The sequence below is a fragment of the Mytilus trossulus genome, chromosome 3 (genome assembly GCF_036588685.1).
Source record: "Mytilus trossulus isolate FHL-02 chromosome 3, PNRI_Mtr1.1.1.hap1, whole genome shotgun sequence".
Lineage (NCBI taxonomy): Eukaryota > Metazoa > Mollusca > Bivalvia > Mytilida > Mytilidae > Mytilus > Mytilus trossulus.
The window spans coordinates 11,489,859-11,505,782 of record NC_086375.1 but is presented as its reverse complement, the minus strand read 5'-3'; the positions used below and the strand labels follow the sequence as shown (position 1 = coordinate 11,505,782).

The following is a 15,924-nucleotide window of genomic DNA, read 5'->3' as shown; positions in this document are numbered from 1 at the left end:
GTAAATTTGACCAATCAATTAATAACTTTGCATTTGAAGGTTGAGATTTTGTGCAACATTTTGAAAAAATTAATCTAATTCAACTTTGAGCTTTGGACTATAATATTTAAAAAAGACTACTTAATTACTTATAAATTGTTATAAAAATAAGAAATCTACTGTTTTAATCAACTGTGTATCTATGCTGCATTATAAAATCTATTGCAGGACTATGTCCCTAAACTTCCAATTTTTTAAAACAGATACTGTAAATCTGAATGCTATTGCGATGTTTTTATAAATGCAAATAATGTGACTGGATGATGAGAGTTGCAATAATAAGTAATCACATTCTCATATCTGATACATAAATCTGTTTTCCAATAAACACAACTATTAACCTGCCATTTTTGTCAATACTTCCAAAATTGCAATACTAAACTCACACAATGAGTTTACAGTACTACTAACTTACCCAAGATCACCTTATTAGTTCATTTTGATTTTGCTAACTATGAAATTCTGCATCATTACAAACAGAAACATTTTGCATTTCCTGAAATTATCAACAAATCAAGCAAAAAAATAATAGATGTTTTCTAATTATTAAAAAATTTATAAATAAGGTATAACTTGAGGTGACTAGGGATACCTTTAACATGTTAAATATTATTTGTGAAGACTCCTTATACATAATTAGTATATTTATGATTTACAAGAAATATATAACTCTCAACAATATCCCTCTTTCAAGCAAGTGGAGCATAACAAGAGATTAAATTAAATTGATTGTTGATTGCTTAACATCCAGTGGCTATTATTTCATGCACATACACTATTAAAGCTTACATAGTAAAGAACAAAATTCAGCACAAAATAGCACTTCATTTGTAAAAGAAGAGATTTATAAAAATATCTTTATAAGTGTTTTAGTGGATTTCTTCAGATCACCAAAGATAATACTACAATATAATACCATAAAATTGCTTCATTTGGACAGACTTTTTCAAACGTCCAAGTAACATTTATAACATCAAATTTTCCAAACAATTCATTCATGCAACTCACAAATAAATTACATCAATGAATATCTTTTTTTAATTGCCCTAGATACAATAAGAATATAAAATTATGCAAAAAAAAAATATTTAAAATTTTTACAGTGCTCAGATCATGATACAAAAAGTCAAAGAAAAATCAAAATGTAGATAAAAATTTAGCATACAGGTCTATGTATCAAATAAACATGCATTTTTCTATAAAAAAAATAAGACCAATATAAAGATTAAATTTAAGTCCATTTATAGTATTATTTGTGAATTTAATACAAGTAGCATTTGTGTTCTATCATAAACAGACATGAACAAACAACTTTTATTTTTCAATTCAAAATAAGAAAAGATCATAGCAACTAAATTTTCTGTGACCTTTTAACAAGCAGTATACAAAAATACTTTCCTGAAAACTAAACACTACAAACCTACCACCCTGCTAACTAATAGAAGAAAGGCCAGTGAAAAAAAATAATGAATTAAAGAAAGGCCTGTGAAATAAAGTGTTCTACAGGTATTAAAGATAAGTAGCAGTTATACATTTCATTTTCAGTCTTTCTCATATTAAAGAATAGAAGATCAAAATTAACATTAAAAGGGGATGGATTTGTAGGTGGCAGGTATCATATAACATTCATAATTTAAACAAAAAAGATTTTCATTATTACAAACAAACATTAATGATCAATTTCCCCCATTCTTTAACTTTGCGTATTTTAGTTCCTTAATTTTTGAATAAAAAATTCTCCATATCAGATCTGAAATGCCAAATAGATTATAAAAAACAGGCCTAAGGTACAAAAACTTTCAAAACGACAGTCTTTAAGCTGGCGGCGGCGCCTTATTATCTCCCCCTTCTTTAGCTTTTCTCTGTGCCGTTACAAATTCAAAGTATTCTATATAACCATCGTCATTGAGATCATCTTCTTTCATCACCATATCTATAATACTAGTCAATTCCTCGTCAGTGTAAACTTTAGGTGGTGTTTTCTGGTGATTTTCTTTTCCTTCTCCGGCGCCATGTTCACCTTCTCCCTTTCCTTCGTCTTCTGGAAATATATATTTATATTCATATTTAACTACATTTACACTACTCATTTACTTCTACTAGGCCATTATAATTTGATTTCTTCTTCAAAGCTACAGCGAGTTACCTGTAGATGACCTTTGGAATTGAAATTCTAATTTTTAACTTTATAAAGTATCATTTTGACTATTTAACTATTCAATGTTTCTTTTTTCTTTTTAAATTTCAAACTATTACTTTTATTACTTAAATTTCTTAATGTTATTTTTTAATTTCTAAATGTTACTTTTTCAAGTTCTAAATGTTACTTTTTAAATTTCTAAATGTTACTTTTTAATAATTTTTAAATGTTACTTTTAAATTTTTAATTTCTTGAAAGTTATTTTAATTTTTTTTCAATGTTACTATTTGACTTTTTAAATATTTCAATATTACTTTAATATTAATGGTACAAGTACTTTTTTTTAAATGTTACTCATTAGTTTTTTTTATTTCTTTTTTAAATTTTAACTCTTTACCAAAATGAAAGCAGGGGTCCTACACTGACATTGGCTTTACATTTGTAAAGCTGCATATAATTTAAAGATCATTCCTTTTTTTGTTTAATTAATGTTATTCTAATTATTTTGTGCTTTTTCATTTTCTATTCAATTAGTTTTTTACAATAAAAAATGTACAAATTACTAGATGGGATTGTCAAATTGTTTTCTGAAAGACTAAGGAAAAATATTTCTATAAAAAATTAGTTTTGGAAATGTTAAATAAACAATAAATTAAGCGGTCTTCCTTGAAATTTTACTTACATCAATCAAATAGATAATTGTTTAATGTGCTGCAATTTATCATGCATACAGTTGTACTTTTCCTATTGAATGCTTTTCTTTCTTATGAAAATCAGTGTTTTAAATGTCAGTTGCAATTAAAAAGTAAAACATTAACATAATTAAAATTATCTATCAAATGATTTTCTAGTCTTTTAACCCACCGATATTTACCAAATATATCTAGGTTTGAGAAACAGCTGTTCAAGGGAATGTCTTCTAAAAATTATCTAGAAATTGAACATTGACGAAGGAATGACACAACTTATTGAATTCATCAGTTTATTGTCAAGGAATGAAATATAAATTGATCAGAAACAAACAGAGCTTAATTTGGATCTTGAAAACAGAAGATAAGAATTTTAAACTTTAATATCTAGAGAACTTTAAAGAAAGGGATCGCCTCAAAATTGTAATTCCTTTTTTTTCCTAATAATGAAAAAATTTATGATGGCTAACACTGAACTTAATGCAACGAAATATGTTCCTAAATTATGATTGACTTTATAAGGTCAAAATTTTCAATATGGCCATACAATATGACAATATGACAAAGTACTTACAATTTATACACAATTAAAATTAAGACTTCAGAAATACAAATATATATAATTATAGAGAATTTCAGAACAAAAAAATATAAAGTGTTTTTGAAACATCAGAGGATGAAAAAGTTTCATATAAACAAGTTTGTGACCAAAAAAAACCAAATAAACCTGTAAAAGATTTCTATTTCTAGTTTAATAAAAATCAACCAAAAAATGAACAAAAATATTTTATGTGGTTTTATATAAAACATTGTAAAATGATCATGTAAAGCAATAAATCCTTAATAACCCATAACCATACACTGTGTAACCTGTAGAAACACAGGAAAATCAGAAAAAAAAACACTATCCACCTTGAACATACCATAAAAGCAATTAATGGGATAAAATGAAAAAAGCTTAAGGCAGTATAAGCAATACACACCAATAACATTTAACGGTAGGATTATATTGTGAAAGTTGACAGTAATCCGGGATGATAATTACCCCTTCTCTCGAGAATTATTCATGCATAACACGCTTTAAACAGCCATCCCATCAGGCCTGTAAGATTGCTGGCATTTACTCAACGAGCTCGAGATCGTCAATAATTAAAGAGTTACCACCTGGCTGTTTCAACGAGGAAGGCGGAGATTTTACACCTCTAGGGTCTTCTCAAGACAGTGACGGGTTAGAACAACATCAAAGTTTTCTATCCCAGAGGTTTTAATGAATTGTGTTAAAATCGATGGCTTACACGGAACTTAATGCAACGAAATATGTTCCTAAATTTTTATTGACTTTTATAAGGTCAAAATTTCCAATATGGCCATACAATATGACAATTAAGATAACAAATTGTAATTAATGAGTACACCACAATGTATAAATTTAAAGGAGAATTTGCATTCAACATCTTTTTACTGTATAATTATTCATTTTAGACAAATTGTCAGAAATTTCAGTTTTTATTTTATGACATGAAAATTCACACAGCTACAGATTTTTCGTAAGAAGAAGAAAACAATCTCTCATTTATATAAAAGTGTCAAAAAAGAAAAATTTGAATTGGATTTCTAAAAAAACTTTGACTTTAATAAGTAAATGTAAGTAAAAGTCATAGATTTTTGCACCAAGAAGTCATAAAAACTGATAAAAGCAAAATAATAAAAGGTTCAAAAGAAAAAACATAAAAATAAAACTTATTGAAACCCCAATAAAGAATTGATATTCAAAGTAAAATGGACCATTTACCAATATAAAAATTCCAAAACCAATCATAATTATAAATAAAAAAATAATATAAAAAAAGAACAATTGTAGGGCAACTTACTCTCTGTGTTGTTATCATGGTTATGATTTTTGTCTACAGAACAAGAATGATGTAAGATAATGTGTGTAACTCACATCATATCTCTAAAAGCCAATATTAAATGCCTTGGTTGGAATTGCTTAGCTACTTTTGCAGTATTAAATACATGTAGCTAGTGTAAGGCCAGTCTATCAGAAATAAATGTCTATCTATTTCATTTCTCTACATATTCAACAAAAATAATAACAAATTGGGTAGATCATTTTTGTAAATTAACTTCAAATCACTTATAATCTCTTGTTGCTCACATTCTTTTTTATGCTCTACTGTGAATACCAATGACATTTCATTGCAAAATGCACTTTTCATTTCTTTTTCCACTGCATTGCATTGGCATCAAACATGTCAAATGAAGTTATCTATTTTTGTACAGTTTTAAAGAATGTTAAAATACAAAAACCTTCTTTTTTCCACTAAATTTAAAATATAAACTCAGAAAATAATGAAATTCTTATTCATTTTAACATTTCATGGAACAATAAATAATGTACAAGAATGTTTGTAAAAATGTAACTGTTAATGTAAAAAAAAATAATCCTCCATTCATATTTATATAGGTTTTTTATTCATTTAAATCATAACACTTAAATGGAAATTATTTTGAAATTAAATGAAAATATTCACATGAATTGACTATATAAAATGTATCCTCATGAAACGAAAAATTATGTCACATACGGAAGTCTTTAAATTTGAATTCAAACACATATAAAGTTGTATACTATTAGTAATAGGTTTCCAATAAAATACTAAATGAAAAACCTACAGTACACTCAAATTATTTAAATAAGAGCATAATATTACTTCATAAATTGAAACCAACAAGGCATGGCTCAAACAAAATACAGAAATGAGTAAATGCTCAAGTTCAACTTCAGGAAAATAAACTATTCATATTATGAAACAAAATTCTAATGAACAAATAAATATTCCAATAGCTTATACAAACACACAAAGAAAGTGGTTGGAATATTTGTATCTGCAATGTCCTTTAATTAGGTTGACCAACAACCAACTCATTTTTGCAGGCAATTTGTTTTGCAACTTTAATTTTGAACAATCATGTAAATTATGAAATATATTCATATTGCAAACAAACAATTAGCGGCGTTTCCTTTAAGTATGAATATATCAAGAAAATAAAAAATCTTGAAAATAAATGACCCAAAATAGGCTAGAAAGGTCTGAATGTAAAATAAAGTATCAGCCAAAATAAGTTGGCTTACAGTAGAATGTAGTTCTGAATGCCACACTGACTCATTATATATTATGAGTAATATAATGACAGAAACCCAACATATTTCAAAAGTTCCCTCATAACTTTCTTACCTCCCTCTGATTCTGAAAGTTCTAATTGTTTACAGAAAATAATTTTATAAATAAAGAATTCATTACCACCATGATCACTGTGAAAATATAGCATTAAAATTTAAAGTTTTCAAATATATTCAATCAAGAATAAGGAACCACTCAGAGTTTACACAGGCACTTAAATGATTTATCAATACTCAGTAATTATAAAATGTAAATTTAGAAAGTTTTGCTGTGTTTTTATCATTTGGAAAATAAGATTGGAAAGTTTCACCAATACCAAAAAAAAAATTGCATTTGAAATTTTTAAAACATTTCCTAAACTCATAATAATTAATCTCATATTTTGTCCATAGTGCAACAATTGCAAGCAGCAATTTAAAAATATACAGAAAATTAAAATGTTTCATTAGAAATTTAATTTGTCAATTTAAAATCTCAACATCATGTTGAACAAGAGTATTACCTTGGGTTGACTTAAATACACTGTACCACTATCTATCTGCCATACACCTTATCGCTATTGGACGGCTATTACTAGATATCACACAGGTTCCAATAAAATTTTGACGTCATAAGACAAAATATCTGACGCCACAATTGAAAAGTGATTGTTGTATGCGTCAAAAGTTCAAGCGGCTGGGTCAGCTGGGATTAGTGATAAGGTGTATTACTGGACATCACAAAGGTTCTTGTTAAAAATGACGTCATAATACAAAATATCTGACATCACAATGGAAAAGTAATCGTTGTATGATGTCAATAGTTCAAGTGGCACAGATTCTCAGATCAAACAGAGCGGATTTTCAAATAGCAATAAGGTGTATCTATCAATACCACAATTGTATGGCCGTGGATTGACCATTTGTACTCAAACAACTGGTATAGACCTTTTGATAAGACAAAAACCTAGCTAAAAAAAGACATCAGCTAAACATACCAATGTCTCAGTTAGTTTATCAAATATCTCAAGCTGAGCTTACAACAGTCATTTATCCAAATATCTTAAGATATCATACAAATAAAGGGAAGTAACTCAAATTGAAAAATACCATTTTTAGCATATGAAATCTATCCAATACACTTTGAAACAAGGATAAAGCTTAAAATATTGTGGCATGTTCACAAATAAAAACAAGACACATTAACTTTTGATGAGATTCAAATGATTATCAAAATATAACTGGTACTGAAAAAAATAAATCTCATTTTTCCTTGAAGTATGAAACTTTTAAGAAAATTACTTCTTGATTTTGTGGAATTTTAATGGATAAAGAATTTCAGTGTTTCATGATCCAGTCAGGTCTCAGTCCTTACAGCTGAAATGATGTGCTGTATCATAAATTTCTAACCAGTAAAAATGATATCAACTTTAAAATATATACAGGAACTATTCTACAATATATACTACTGATAGACTTACCATCATGAAAATGAGTTATAGCTTTGGTTACTTCTACACCATCAAGTTTATTGTTGCCATCATAATCGTGTAATTTAAAGTAATGGAATTCTAACTCATCATCGGTCATTTCTTTCTCTGGTTTGTCGACAACTTCTTTTAAATGCTCTTTTATATGTCTGTAAAAAAGATAATTTCTTCTATCGGAACTTGCTTCATATTCATTTAATAAATACATATATATGTCTTATAAACATGGTATATTTAACTTCAACAGAAATATTCAGACCAAACCATTTCAAAAATGAAATATTCTATATTTCAAAAGGACAAACATCATTTTCTGCCAGAGTTTTAATTGACACAGATTATGTAATCCTTTTCAATCTAATTAAGATATGAAAGGTTGTTCATGTACATGTAATGTGATATCTAAACTAGAGGCTCTAAAGAGCCTGTGTCGCTCACCTTGGTATATGTGAATATTAAACAAAGGAAGCAGATGGATTCATGACAAAATTTTGTTTTGGTGATGGTGATGTGTTTGTAAATCTTACTTTACTAAACAGTCTTGTTGCTTACAATTATCTCTATCTATAATGAACTTGGCCCAGTAGTATCAGTGGAAATGTTAATAAAAATTTATGAAAATTGTTAAAAATTGACTATAAAGGACAATAACTCCTTAGGGGGTCAATTGACCATTTCGGTCATGTTGGCTTATTTGTAAATCTTACTTTGCTGAACATTATTGCTGTTTACAGTTTATCTCTATCTATAATAATATTCAAGATAATAACCAAAAACATCAAAATTTCCTTAAAATTACCAATTCAGGGGCAGCAACCCAACAACGGGTTGTCCAATTCATCTGAAAATTTCAGGGCAGATAGATCTTGACATGATAAACAATTATACCCTTTGTCAGATTTGCTCTAAATGCTTTGGTTTTTGAGTTATAAGCAAAAAACTGCATATTATCCCTATGATCTATTTTTAGCCGTGGTGGCCATCTTGGTTAGTTGATCGGGTCACGCCACACATTTTTTAAACAAGATACCCCAAAGATGGTTGTTCCTGAGTTTGGATTAATTTGGTCCAGTAGTTTCAGAGGAGAAGATTTTTGTGAAAGATAATTAAAATTTAAGAAAAATGGTTAAAAATTGACTATAAAGGGCAATAACTCCTAAAGGGGTCAACTGACAATTTCGGTCATGTTGACTTGTTTGTAAATCTTACTTTGCTGAACATTATTGCTGTTTACAGTTTATCTCTATCTATAATAATATTCAAGATAATAACCAAAAACAGCAAAATTTCCTTAAAATTACCAATTCAGGGGCAGCAACCCAACAACGGGTTGTCCAATTCATCTGAAAATTTCAGGGCAGATAGATCTTGACATGATAAACAATTATACCCTTTGTCAGATTTGCTCTAAATGCTTTGGTTTTTGAGTTATAAGCCAAAAACTACATTTTACCCCTATGTTCTATTTTTAGCCGTGGCGGCTATTTTGGTTGGTTGACCAGGTCACGCCACACATTTTTTAAACTAGATACCCCAATAATCATTGTGGCCAAGTTTGGTTTAATTTGGCCCAGTGGTTTCAGAGGAGAAGATTTTTGTAAAAGCTAACGACGACGACCGGACGCCAAGTGATGGGAAAAGCTCACTTGGCCCTTTGGGCCAGGTGAGCTAAAAGTATATGAATAGGTCATAATTTTGTCAAGATATATATACAGGAGTCTGTTGTTCAGTTGTTGAACTTAAACTGATTTTCAATGCATAATTTATTATAATCATTTTTTTAAATATGTATGTATTTTTTTTCCCGTCAGCTAGATATTTTCTAAAAATAATTGTAATTTATCATAATCTACTGAACTTTTAATTAAAATTTACTTTATCTGTTCAAAAATGTCATGGTACAGCTTATAAACAAACTTACTCTCGATCATGTACATTTTCCCTCTGATTGAAGGTATGATGACCTCCAGAGTGACCCTGCTGATGACCTCCTTGACCTTGATTTTGATTTGGTGGTGGCTGCTGTTGGAATTGCTGTGTATTTTGTTGTCCTTGAGGTGGTTGTTGATACTGTTGTTGCTGCTGACCTTGACCCTGTTGATACTGTAAATTTTGTTGTTGCTGGCCTTGACCTTGTTGATACTGTTGATTTTGTTGTTGTTGGCCTTGATACTGTTGATTTTGACCTTGATTTTGCTGTTGATTTCCAGGTGGTTGATGCATGTGTTGTTGCTGTGGAGGGACTCCAGGTGGGAAAGCTTGATTCTGATGTTGTTTTGTTATGGTAACACACAAAAAGAGAATGGACAATGATTGGAGAATCATCTTTAAAATCTGTAATGTAAACAAAATTGTATGTTTCAAGGACTACATGGTATACAGGTATATAGCACAATCAAAGAAAACACAATGTATAACAATTCTTTTTTTTAAAGTACACATAATAGTAACCTACGTTATTTTAAATAAAAATATCTTTAATGTAAAATAAATCCTATGTTTATAATTTAATCATGTTTATAAAAAAAAAGGTTTGAAGTATATCACTATAAAATTCATGCTTGTAACAAAACCAGATTTCTCAAAATGTGTTTTCCCCTAAAGGTCATTGAACTTAATCTGCTGGTTCTCACTATTATTTCTTTCCAAATTGTGTCAGTCCTTTGCATAATTTTGGTGGTCAAAAACTATGATTTTTGAGCACTTTGAAATATAATTGTATTCAGTTTTGATAAAACTACTGATCACTATAGATGAACTACTAATAGACATGACCATGATGATAGATATAGGAAGATGTGGTGTGAGTGCCAATGAGACAACTCTCCATCCAAATAACAATTTATAAAAGTAAACCATTATCGGTCAATGTAGGGCCTTCAAACACTTGCCGCACTTGGCCACTAACATGACTAAGATCCCAAGATGTGGTGAAATATGCATTGTCAATATTTCTAAGACATTACAGGTTATATATCAGTGAAGATCTATGGAGAAAACACAATTCTAATATGAAAATAATGACATGCTTCTTTCACTTCGTGAACAAACCCATGCTCTAAATCCAATAAAATTTGTTTGCACCTGCATATATTGACCTAATAATAATGAATTTTTTCAAATTATCATGCACCAAGGATTTGTATAGTTAGACTTAACATATTTCCTTAACTTTAAAGCACTTTAAAACTTTTAAATGGGGCACATGATGTTACTAATTCATTTATTATGACTGGTAAGTGTTGCATTCAAAATTGAGATATTTGACCTAGATAGAACAACCGTTCATACTGGCTGTTCAAACTCACCCCTCTTTAAAATCACAGTGCCAGCCTTTTGCTTCTTTACAAACAAAATGGGAGGTTCATGGAAGAGCCTACACAAACACTTTTACACTTGTATGTACTTAACGGACATAGAAATTACTTTAATTGTCTTAATCAGAATCGAAATAATTGATGCAAGCTACACTTAATTTTAGTTAAAACATGGGCAGGCAATAAATTCGTGTTATTTTAGCCCTCAGTATCATGACTATCAATCGGGCCAAAATAATCACTAATATAATACCTAGTGTTATTACCTACCCATGTTAAAACTACAATAAAGTATAGCTTGCATCAATTATTTCCTATTTCTTTAAAGATGTGTAAAGAATTTCAGATAACCTCTTCAAAATACAAAATGTACTTCTAAGTTATATATATATATATGTATTTTTCATACATGTATGATGCCATCATGTTATACTATTATTTGTTTGAATTTCAGGAATTCTATTATCATTATACATACAGGTGTAATACCACCAAATCATGGAACGCCACATCCGGTTGCATACGAAAGTAGGCCTAAAAAAATATTCCCTTGAATTTGACAGTTGTAGAAAATTAACCCTGCATTTCAATGCACTTAAATTTTTCTGAGTCGTAAATATGTATGTTGGATGTCTGAATGCATCATTCTTTTTTTATTTGATCGTCTTATAAAATATTCTGGAACGTTAAGGTTACATAGTTACCAAAGCAAGTAACCAGTAAATACAAGTGTAAAAATTGGGTTGTTTACTTCCGGTGATGATTATTTTCTTATATGCAATGAAATGTAGTGTGAAATTTTCACTGTATCACTGGAAAGGATTAAACTTTACACATGCAAAGTATTTCTTTGGTTGAAATAAAGGTAAATACTGTACAATTTTTTTAAAAGTGTCAATTTAACAAAGACTAATAGGGAAAAATCAATGGTGGTATTACACCTATTTAGGGAAACCATATGTGCACTCGTGACCTTTTTGTACTTTCATTTTTAAAAGTTATAAATAAACCAGTTCATACATTGTAAACATGGACAATTCGGCATGGATTTAGACACAGAAAGCACGTTTGAGGTAAAATTGCCTTGAAATGGGGGTTTACGGGTGTTTTCTAAGTCAAATGGGTGGACAGACAAAGCTGTATTTAGTTTACTGTGTTAAATTTTAAATTACCCTTACAGTTTTGTTTATACAACATGTGAATTTTTTATTTCAGTGTTAACCATGTTCTGAAGAGCATTCTGTTGAAAAATCTTATATGTGAATTGGTCTGCAGATGACACTTCAGCATTAAAGTAAGTATCAACTATCATCATGTTTTTTGTTGGTTTTTTTGGCTGCAAAAGTTTACAATTTGCCATTGTGTCGTCTACATTTTGCACAGACAATAAATCATCTAAACACTTATTTGCCCTGGATTTATACACATCAGATACCAGTCTCACATACTTAAACTTTATAATTCTTACCAATTATTTTTTGTACCAGCATTCCAAGGGACATAACCCTTTTTAAAACATTTTGAGGTATTTTTGTATTACTCTTTTCCCCATTTTTTAATGTAAAATACAAGAAAGTTGACTCTTTGTATAAATCTATTAGAAATATACTGTTATGAGTAAATAAAAAGACCTTGATACCAGTAACAATAAATGATTGACTGAAAGGGAACCGTTATTGGTCACACTAGGCGAACAGACCAAAAACTCGAGTTACACATAAGGGCTTATAGAAACTTCCGTGTAGACTGTTAACATTTATAGAGACAGTTCTTTCAGCTAAAACACTTTAATTATTGATTTAACATTATATTTATTTAATTTTTGTGGGTAAATAATCACATTTGTTTTATTTTTTAGACAAAAGATATCAAGTTTTCATGAAAAAGGAAGGAAGGAGGAAAAATGGACCAAAACAGACCAAAACAGACCTTCAAATGAACTCTAAAAGGTGGAATAAAATTGTTTATCATCTTAAAGTTGTCTTTTGTATTCTATTTAATTGTTTGAATGCATAGATCATGAGTTTATGATCAGATAGTAGTCAACACTGCATTTTATAATGATACACTGAAATGAGGATTTTTCGAAGAAATTAGACTGAAATTGCCGTAGGATATGGCCTTACATTATAGTGATTTTCTCTGAAACTATAGCTCTGACTGAGACAAAACTTGCAATTGGAGGGAAAAAAATTACATTAAGTTTATTTGATATTTAGGTGTTCTTTAGGTGTAATACCACCAAATCATGGAACGCCACATCCGGTTGCATACGAAAGTAGGCCTAAAAAAATATTCCCTTGAATTTGACAGTTGTAGAAAATTAACCCTGCATTTCAATGCACTTAAATTTTTCTGAGTCGTAAATATGTATGTTGGATGTCTGAATGCATCATTCTTTTTTTATTTGATCGTCTTATAAAATATTCTGGAACGTTAAGGTTACATAGTTACCAAAGCAAGTAACCAGTAAATACAAGTGTAAAAATTGGGTTGTTTACTTCCGGTGATGATTATTTTCTTATATGCAATGAAATGTAGTGTGAAATTTTCACTGTATCACTGGAAAGGATTAAACTTTACACATGCAAAGTATTTCTTTGGTTGAAATAAAGGTAAATACTGTACAATTTTTTTAAAAGTGTCAATTTAACAAAGACTAATAGGGAAAAATCAATGGTGGTATTACACCTACAATGCAATATATTATACTGTAATTTGTAAATCAGTTTTCATGTACATGTACATGTAGTGAACTTTAATTTATAGGCATATAAACAATTGCTGGCAAAAGAAATCAATGTTCCTTAAGTCAAAGGGTTAAATACTTTCAAAGAAAATAGAAATCTTGGCAGGATTATGTGATTATATAGGTATGGTGATGAAAATTCAAAAGTTTCTATAGACCATGTAGACTGTTTTTAAAAATTTGTTATTAAAACTATCTTACCAGAAACAAGGACTTGTGGCCAAAGAGCTAGTTTGGGCGATATACTATTTTGGCCATGTAATAAAAAATGTTTGGACCATACAATAATTTTTTATTATGGGTTAACACTTTTTTTTTTTTAGGATTGATGAAACAAATTCAGTCATGACAGTTTTCTGCAAGCTAGCTGCGGAACTGTAGCTCTTAGGTCCTTATGTTATTTTTTTACTATTTGCGGACCATAGTCCCCAAAAAGTCTTAAAATAACATAAGGACCTAAGAGCTACGGTTCCGCAGCTATCTGCAAGCATACAGAATAAAATTCACAAATAGGGTTTTCAGTGGACATTGTCCGTACACTGCATCATTCATGTAGTTATAATTATCAATAAAACTATCATATATTCCAAGAAGTATTAATTACCGACCTCCATGTATAAATTTTTTATTCTAACATTTATAAGCACAGACATAAAGAAAAATGTATAATGGTATTAATGGACCCAAATGACCAGGACAGAACTAGTGAATGAACATAACGACAAACGGCTGAACTGGTTCATCACTGTTCATGGCCAAAACGTCTGGAAAGCATCCAACGATGCAGCTGATGCTGTAATCAATCATTTTTTCCCAGCCTTTACAGTGAATGACAGGTGTTGCCATAAAATTTCTTTTAAAAATAGCATAAGCCTGATGTCAACGTATGTTTGTCAAGTGTTATACAGAATCGGATATATTATATTTTTTTTTGTAACATATGTTGGGAGTTAAAAGACCATACATTTGAAAAGAAGGTATTTATGTATTGTATAATTTAACAAATGTTTATGAGCTGTCTCTGAAAAGATTGAGTAGACGAGTACTAAGTTTGAAAGCAGTGCATACCTAAATATTATAATAGACGAACGCTATGGTGTTTATTGATGAGTTGGCCAAAGCTGAATGGAGATTAAATTTTTTTCTTCAATGTCAATATTTACTTTGCTTTTGATCTAATTTTTGCTTAGGATAAAACGTTTCAACGATTTTGCTGTTCAGAACACCTTTGTCTTAGTACAGATGTGTAAAGAAGAGGACAGAAAAGCTCGAAAAAATGTAAACAGGAAGTTGCACGTGTTTACTTATAAAACCGTTTAAAATGCAGACTACAGAACCTAACCCTCTAATAGAGACATTGGTATTGGAATTTTTAACTAGAATGTTTAAATCAATTGTGTTATTAATATTGTTAGAAACCAGTGTTTCATGTGGAAGAGGATGTAAGACAACTCGCCCAGACCAACTCGCCCCTCTTTTCTGTTTTCACTTTTGATAAAATTTCAGTCTTTTCTTAGTCCAAATAATTATGACGTCTGGCAAGGCTATTTTATTTTTTTTCTGGGGCGTCCCAGAAAAAAAAATCCTTGACAAACGTCATAATTATTTGGACTAGTCTTTTCTCAGATCTGCAGTGACATCACAACATACCTTTATACCTTTATCTTCGGGTCGTTAAATAAGCCAAAGGCTTCTACTGACCCCTCATCTTGGATTGTCCTATATGCATTTCTCTTCTCATAATTAATATATATAAATATATATTAAACTTATAGTATAAAACACTTATTCGGGTGTGCGCAGCTGAACACCTAATTAACACAAACGTATGAATTTATAAGGGTTCCAGTTTTCGCCATTTAGTGCGGACTTAAAATTATGTAGAGTCTTAGCCGTCACTGTTAAATCTGACAGGTTATTCCACTGATCCACTACTCTAATTGAAAAAGTATTTAGTCTATGTGTGGTCTTACACTGTTTTTTAAACAGTTTTAATGAGTGACCTCTAGTATTATTAGATGGTGCTAAAGTAAATAGGTTCATCCAGTTGATGTCATCTATACCATGCAACACTTTGTAGACTTGTATCATGTCATTCCTATCCCTACGATATTCCAAAGTTGGCAAACCCAATGAAGGTAGCCTGTCTTCATAATTAAGATGACAAATACTTTTTACCAGTTTTGTGGCCCTCCTTTGTACAGATTCCAGTTTACAGATGTCTTTTTTGAAATACGGTGTCGAGACGCATGTCGCATATTCAAGCAGCGGACGCACTATTGATTTATAAATAGTAAGAAACATATCTTGATCCATGTAATCAAAAGAATGATGAAT

At 29.9% G+C, this 15,924-nt stretch overlaps 1 protein-coding gene and 1 long non-coding RNA gene across 3 annotated transcripts; one reads left to right on the top strand and one right to left on the bottom strand.

Annotated features, from left to right (window-relative positions):
* Positions 1-1,745: 1,745 nt before the first annotated feature.
* On the bottom strand, positions 1,746-14,730 carry LOC134710161 (putative mediator of RNA polymerase II transcription subunit 26). Of its 2 annotated transcripts, XM_063570378.1 has the most exons (5): positions 14,656-14,730; positions 9,443-9,855; positions 7,513-7,670; positions 4,740-4,772; positions 1,746-2,080 (listed from the first exon to the last, which is right to left on the bottom strand). In XM_063570378.1, the coding sequence occupies exons 2-5, from the start codon at positions 9,844-9,846 to the stop codon at positions 1,854-1,856; spliced, it is 822 nt and encodes a 273-aa protein (XP_063426448.1). In that variant the 5' UTR covers positions 9,847-9,855; positions 14,656-14,730; the 3' UTR covers positions 1,746-1,853. The 2 variants fall into 2 exon arrangements, with proteins under 2 accessions (XP_063426448.1, XP_063426449.1); XM_063570379.1 differs by lacking the exon at positions 4,740-4,772.
* On the top strand, positions 11,342-13,007 carry LOC134710160 (uncharacterized). Its single transcript, XR_010106101.1, has 3 exons — positions 11,342-11,703; positions 12,054-12,132; positions 12,697-13,007. It is a non-coding gene; the product is annotated as an uncharacterized LOC134710160 (long non-coding RNA).
* Positions 14,731-15,924: the final 1,194 nt, after the last annotated feature.